Source organism: Bremia lactucae, linkage group LG10 (genome assembly GCF_004359215.1).
Source record: "Bremia lactucae strain SF5 linkage group LG10, whole genome shotgun sequence".
Classification (NCBI taxonomy): domain Eukaryota; phylum Oomycota; class Peronosporomycetes; order Peronosporales; family Peronosporaceae; genus Bremia; species Bremia lactucae.
Window position 1 is genome coordinate 5,342,134 of NC_090619.1, and position 7,808 is coordinate 5,349,941.

The 7,808-nt window shown below is 45.1% G+C and overlaps 1 protein-coding gene across 1 annotated transcript; it reads right to left on the minus strand.

Moving 5' to 3' along the window:
- Nucleotides 1–6,359: 6,359 nt before the first annotated feature.
- Nucleotides 6,360–7,808, minus strand: CCR75_003960 (uncharacterized protein; the record flags this gene model as incomplete). Its single annotated transcript, XM_067962051.1, has 1 exon — nt 6,360–7,808. The coding sequence occupies one exon, from the start codon at nt 7,806–7,808 to the stop codon at nt 6,360–6,362; it is 1,449 nt and encodes a 482-aa protein (XP_067819045.1).

Genomic DNA, 7,808 nt, shown 5'->3' on the forward strand with positions numbered 1-7,808 from the left:
CAGCGATGGATAGCGACGACGAGCAATAGAAAGATAGCAGTTCTATTTTAATGACTGCTCGAAATTGCAACCGTCAGCTTCGTGTTGTGTCAAGCGATGAACGGCGCTACAAGGCAGTGTGCACGCAACATGCCTGTCTCTTCGCTGTGCAGTTTTTTTTTTCGCATACATTCAGCCCTCCGAATTTTTTTGCAATGCACATGCGTCAAGTATACGGATCGTCCAAGGCGTCGTGCAGAGCCTGATCAGGCTTTTCGCATGCGAGCACGACTCCTAGCGACTCGACAGGGTAAACGAACCCTAGGGGACTTTGTCCAGGAGTTGTGAACTCTCATTGCATCTGTGCATCAAGACCCGGTGCAAGAAGCAATTGTCGTAATAATCTCTATGGGGGGTCTCAATGAGGGCGTTGCCCGGACGGAATTATTCCGATCTCATCCTGCTAGATATGAGACTGCGAAACAAATTGCTTTAAAACCTTCAATTTGAGATATGGCCGTTTCCTCTGGCAGGAAAGTGACACCCATGATGATTCAATTGAAGTTAAGGAGCGAAGGGATTAACGCCACCTATAAAAATTGCGTTTAAGCTCTCAAGAGTTGAAGCTTGAGCTATTCGGAAGCGACATTGATCAATACAACCTCATTTCATCCTCCATGGATGAGCTGAAGATTCGAGGTCACGAATCCGAGCTTGATGTCGTAGAGAACAAATTTAAGTGGCTTTTTGTGTCATTTTTTCGGGAAGAGCTTCAAGCATATAAGCCATACAGTGAGTGTGGGATATCCGTGAATGGAACCTTTACGAACACGTCAGTCGGTGGAGTTCTTCTTGTAGCGTGCTTTCGAAATGGAAACAACGAGATCCAAATAATCGGAGTTGGGATGGTATCGGTGGAGAACGAAGATAACTGGACCTGATTTTTGAATTTCCTACTCTTCGACCTGCAGCCAGCTCTGGCCCAGCATTTGTTATACCGGATAGGGACAAGGGACATATATAAGCTATGCAGACAGCGTCACCAAACGTCCCACACTTTTATGCTTCCGCCATTTGATGAAGAATTTTAACAAGATGTACAAGTTCAAGGTTTAAAATTTTTGGCATGGATATTGGCTCGTTTACGGACAACAGTGGAGAACGAGAAGGTGGTAGCAAATATTGCAAGTGTGAACAGCAGTGCGTCGGCGTGCTTACAGGAGGTTGGTCGTGAAAAATGGTCAACGTCTTACTCTACATGCCCAAGATACAATACTATGACGTCAAATAACGTTGAATCCGCGAACAGAGTGTTGAAGGGAATTCGGAGTCTTCCAGTCATCGACTGTTTGATGGAAATCAAACGCTACGTGGCATGCAAGTGGTCTATGAACGTCAAGAAAGAGAGAGGGTGGGGAGTCCGCGAAGAAGGACACGCAACTCGCCATTCTTTGCGACAGGTGTGGACTGTTTATGTCCGTGCGCCATGACGCATGGTCCATATAAACAATGAACGGTCTAGAATCGAAAGGATAGACCAAAAGCGTAGCCAGTGCTTATTTCATTGCAACGTGTGCCTTGTCATGCACTGGGTATTTGCACTTAGCTAGTTTCAGCTGACGCGAACAACGTCTTTGCGGCGCCTGTGCTATCCTGTAGTAATGCACAGCCGATTCCAAAAATCCAAAATAGCCGGCGTCCAGACCACGAGAATCGATCTATCTTGGTCTGCAATCACCAAGATCACCGATTGCATCAAGCTTTGCTTGATATTTCAAAGAAATACAGACAATAGGTGTTCCGTGTCCACTTCACATTCTAACCAACATGAATACTGTCATTTCGGTAGAGTTGCGCGGGTACTTATGCAAATACGCAGCTAAGCCCAAGAAGTTTCGAAGGTTCTTTACACCGACTAGCGCCGGCCAGTCGGTGATCGCCTTGATCTTTCCAGGATCAGGGCGTAAACCGTGTTTACCACGTTGCACCCAGCAAGTGATATCTCGCTTGCATTGATTTACACTCTTGAAATTTGCATACGATTTTTGCTTAAGTATTAGTGTATGAACCATTCCGACGTTAGTACGATGTACTCCAACGTCCGGCTTTTGCGTTCATGGCCTGACAACGAAAGAAGACATCATCAAAACAACATGGTGTGATTTTTTCGCGCCGATCTCAACAAATTGGTTACACGTCTGTTATATTTTGCTGGGGCATTATTCAGCCACTGTGGTATAATAGCCACTCCCAAAGCATACCGCTAGGGCGCGCTAATTGCTGTGAATTTAATACTCTGTTCACGCATGAGGATCTGATAGAATCCGTCCATCAGATTCATGAAAACGAAAAGATGGAAAGATGGTACTCTTTGACATATCATCAATGATAATGTCCTTTATCGGTATTGGCGTTTGAGTCGGTACTGAAGTTATTGAATGCATGCACCCCTCCTGTTGCTATGTAGGGAGGTTAAAGTTCTCACATGGCCTAGCTGCTCAGCGATTGGTACAGAACTTTTCGATCACTAATACTTCTAATACTTATTAACGAGGCAGTGGCCAATGCATCATGAGCAGTATTTTGAACCTGGTATCAGGTCGATCTCATGTCGAGTGCATTTATCCTTGAACAACTCGCAGGGTACCGAATCAGGGATTACATCCCTGAAGTCAATCAAATTCTTAGATAAAGGATTCGCTTCTAGCGACTACCAAATTGAGCCATATTAATTTCATCTGAAGCTGCTCGTCGAGGACATTCTCGTCCATCCATGTGCTGCTGAGAACCCGTCATTCTCAGGAAATATCATTGCCAACCGAATATTGGCCACGTGCTCGTCATCTGATAAGTACGCAGACCTGCTTGACGTTACCACTGCGCAGATCACGCAGGAAGCGTTTCAGCTGTAGAGTTGGTAACTGAGTAATCTTCGAAGTTAACTTCCGCTGGTGTCAGATCGATTTAAGGCGTCTGAGTTTTTTCCTTGGGTCTTATTGCCAAAAATTATTGAGGACTTATCCCCCTAGTTCCTGGGGACCTTATTCTCAAGTTTATCGGGACTTATTTGCTTATTTATTTTGGAGTGGTCTTTCCAACTGCCTCGAGCTGTATAGCGAGATCCTCTACGATCGACTCTGCAGTCGTTATAGAATTTCGCACTGTCTATTTTAGATAGACGCTCCAAACTCCCTTGGATGTTGATGTCGAGGCAAGCATCCTTGTTTCTATCCACCCGACTAACTAGGTGGTTTACTTTCGACGCTGCCTGTGCTTGTGCACAGCCGTCGGAGTCTAACTTCACGCTGTGATGAAATGTCACGCTGAGGTCTTGTGCATACGTACTAACGACCATCCACAAGCGGGGCCATCACACTCAAAAACTACACGTTGTTAACACTTCAAGACGCTCATCCGATGGCCATCTGATTAACAGATCACAGATATCGGACAGACCAATGCTGCCAGTTTATGCATGGCTCGTCCTTTCTAAGTCATGTTATTACAAGGATGGCATCAAATTTGTCATCCAAATCCAGTACAATGACGTCGTCATTGCACTGTTAACCCTTAAAGTTTTCTTGGGTAGCAACCACACGTTTCTTAGCTCTTACAGATGCGCTTGTTGCAAGGCGCACTGTCATTCTCGTTAGAGCTAAAATCGCGCTCAACAAATTGAGCCTTCGATCTTCTAGCGGTTGGCGTCGAATGGATTATCTTGAAGCTCCAAATGGACAAATTTTTTTAGTGGCCACTTATTTACCACTTTAAGTTGTAAAGTGATGTGGGGAACCGCATCACCAACTGCATTCATAGGCGTAGTGCCCTGCCTTTTGACAACGTTATCGCCTTTGCAATCGCTTGTAACTGGTGGAGCGAGGATTTTCGCTCTCTACATAAGAGAGGTCTCTAAGTTTTGGACCTCAGACTTCTTGTCGTCTCGGTGGACGATAAGCACCAGAGTGGACAAAAGCTTCTTTCAGGCTAGAGTCGTCCAGTTTCGCTATTTATGAAGAATGGTGAAGCGTCTCTTATTCTAAACGGAACCGGTGGGTCTTGACGGAGGCATCGGCAAATTATTGATAAACACAGTAATCTGTGTCTGTTCATTAATTGGTTAACTCACGATACAATTCGTATGTGCTGTCAAGGTCACGCTTGCCCTGTTTCAATTACAAGAGCTCTTAAATCGGCACGTGGCAGCTGAAACGTTTGCCCGAAGTCTCAAAGACCTCAAACAACTAAAACACATATACGGAAGCTTTGAGCCCTAAGGTCCAAGATTTGGCACGTTTGGTCACGTTGGACATGCCAAACTTTACTTTCGTTGCATGTCATCGATGCGGCGAGCGTCTATGGCATTGGCTTATTCGACGAACCATCTTATTAGGAGTCGCTTTCGACTGCCTTGAGATTAAATGTTTCGATCTTTAAGCTTTCGGGTCGACGCAAAGACGTTGGCCCGGCAGCAGCATTTTAAATGCTGCTATCTAATAACAGCTTTAGCTGTTGAGCACCCTATTCTCTCAACACCTCTGCGTGTTGAGAGCCTTGATAGTGAAGAATGTACTTTTTCTGAGGCAACGTCGAGTTCAAGTTGAATGAATTCGGCGATAGGTGCATGTTGATCGTCACTTGCAGAGTGAACAAAATGGCGCTAATGGCTGCCCGCCTACGGCCTATTGCATTTTTTGACTACTTCCCAGTCGAGGTCACTCAAGCGAGCGATTTTTTCTGCGTTGCATGGAAGCCTTCGTGGGTGGCGTCCTTCTTCATCCAACATCCCTTGTTTGATGGTTTGTACGTGGACGTTGAACGGATCACGAAGTGCTACCAGGCATAACGGGGCACCTTTCGCTTATACTGGATCAGTACTATCCATCCTGCAGTGATAACAGTGAAGGTGAGGTGCTTCCAAGTTCTTGCGTACACGACGTGCATAGGAACGTTTAAAGTTGCTACAATATTACCATGCACGGTAATATTGGAAAATTCTGTTCAATGGCATTTTGCCCATACGAGGGTTTTCTCAAATTTGCCCGAGCTTAATATCAAAATGTTTTTAGAAGTATAATTTGGTGGAACTATTGTTTTCTTGTTTTTCTTACGGTACGATAGAACGGCATCGTATTTACTAGAATTTGTGGAGTATGGAGCTACAGCGAGTGCTGGAGGCTTATCGGGCCATGGCGCCCGTACGACATCTCATTGAATTGATCAAAGCGCAGTTCGACGCAGATTGTCAGTGGGCGTCGCTGGAAGTCCAGGTTCTATTCATGACAATAATGTTAAATTTATACCGCTTTTTAATATAGTATCAAACATGTCTGTAGGCTCAAGTCATGCAGGTAGTTATTCACGATAAAGTCTGCGAAGACTTTGCGCCACTCAAAAAATATACTTACAATTTTCTTAAAACTTATGTGGAAGGTAAGGTGAGCAAATTGTGACCGTAACAAATTATCAGAAGACTAACGATGCTGAATCATTGACAATAGCTATTGAAGCTGAGCACGCAAGCTTAGACGATGGCCTAGTAGAGAGTTTAATGGAATACGTGCAAAGTCCTCAATGGAATGAAGATACTCTGAATGCCGAAGCTATGCATTACGTATCATACACTATACCATCAATTGACAAGTCCGTTGTTGTCACTTGTCGAGTAGCCTCTGTGATCAATGAGGTGGGACTTAAGGTGTGGGAAGCTAGCTCACTACTTGCAGAGTACATTATTGCGTATCAAAGGGAGTTTCGTGATAAAAAGGTGCTGGAGCTAGGGGCTGGAGTCGGCTTGACTGGAATTGTCTTGGCCTGTGTGTGCCACTCTCGTAGTCTAGTACTTACTGACTACGCGCCAAATGTCATGCAAAATTTGCGCTACAATGTCGAAATCAATTCCAGTTACTTTTGTTGCCCCGTTCAAGTGCAAGCACTGGACTGGGAAACGTGGGAGCCACATGACGACAAAAGTGAGCGCCCTGACGTCTTGATAGCAGGCGATTGTGCCTACGACGTTGCTGCTTTTCCCCATTTTATGCGTGTTTTGCAAATATTTCTTGCTCACAAAGGAGCCGAGCGCCCACAGCCATTGGCACTCGTTGCTGCCACTATTCGAAATGAAGAGACCTTCCAGGAGTTTCTTGACCAGCTCGCAGCTCACGAGATTGAATACAAAGATATCACCGCGACGTCGCTTGAAAAAATAGGAACCCCTATTTTTTGTAATCCAAATCGAGCCCAAATTCGCATTTGTCGTCTTTCAAAACTCGATTAAATAAAAAGGATGGGTTTCCACGAGTATCGCAAGATTGAATACTGTAAGATCATTAACTTTCGAAAGCATTTTTTTTTATGGTTTGTAATCTCTCGCATTAGTTATCTTATATCGCGTGCATTGTGATCCGAAAGAACGTTATACAGACGAGAAATGATACGAGGCTAACAGCACCACCGACGAAGACGGGCAGTCGATAGCCCATGGACGTTTCCACGAGCGCCGAGCCAACAATAAAATTAAGCAACTGACCAAGTGAATTGGCCGAGTTGATTACACCAACGTAGACGCCAATATCAGCACTCTGGCCCAAAGTATGCACCACAATCGGAACAACCAAAGCAAAAAAGGTGCTGATAGTAATCGACGTTAGTGCCACAATCACGAGATTTACTGCCACGACATTCCAAAATGCCATCAGCATAAGCAAGATCTGTGGAATCGTCGCAAGAGTTGCAATAGTTTGCGCGCCAAACCGACGTACGAGCGGAGGAAGCACCCACGAGTACAAATACCCGACACTGCAAAAGAGAATATCTGCCAATCCACCACCTAGTCGTACGCCACGATTATAGTCAAGCTGTTCTTTTGAGCACTGGTTGCCACATGTTGCCGCATTCGTGGCATCGCCATGAAAAACCTCGAGACCAAAGAACATGCCCTTGTTGCTATTGTAAGCCGCAAAGGCATATTGATTCAAAAAAATCACACTACAATAAATCACAAGCCCTTGTGGTAGCGTCTTAATTGCTAAATAAATTGCATGTATTGCCATTAGTGCATTGTGGCAACAAGACTGATTTGCACTTGTTTCTTTCATTCGTGGCACTTCTGTTGCCACATAGCAAGAAGCTCCGATGGCAACTACCATACACGTCGAGAGCATTCCAAAGAAAAACGACATTGAATTGTACGCAGCTCCAAAGATTTCCGTATACATAGCGACGACAATTGCTCCAAGCGTGGACCATCCTTGACCCAAAGCCGATCCGAGAGTTTGTCGAGTACCCGCAAAGTCAGAAATAAGCAACAAAGCTGGTGTTTGTGCAATATTGACAGTAATGTCCATCGAGAGGTAAAAGAAAATGGTGAGAAGACCAGTGTACGTACGATCGGTGACTTCACCGGGCAATCCCGACCCGACATCCCCCAACGCGTCTCCAAGCTGACGGGTATAAATCATAAGTATCCAACATAGGATACTTCCGACTGCCGAGACAAAAAGATATGGTCGCCGACGTCCAAATTTTGATGTCGAGTGGTCGGAATAGACACCCACGATTGGGGCCATAAGTATTCCACAGAGGGGTCCACTGAGTTGCGTCAATTGAACCGCGTAGCGAGGTAACATGGTTTGGAGATAAGGTCCTACTGCTGCCCATTGGGCAGCCCATGCCATTCGAATGGCCATGCGAGGCATTGAAATTACGAGCAAAGCCCCAACGGAAGCGTTTGGTAATTCTTTTTTTTCGTCGCATTTGGGCGTCTCAATTGAGTCAAAATTGGCATTCGACAGTCTACTTTCAATGTCGTCACTGAGTGATTGGTAACTCAT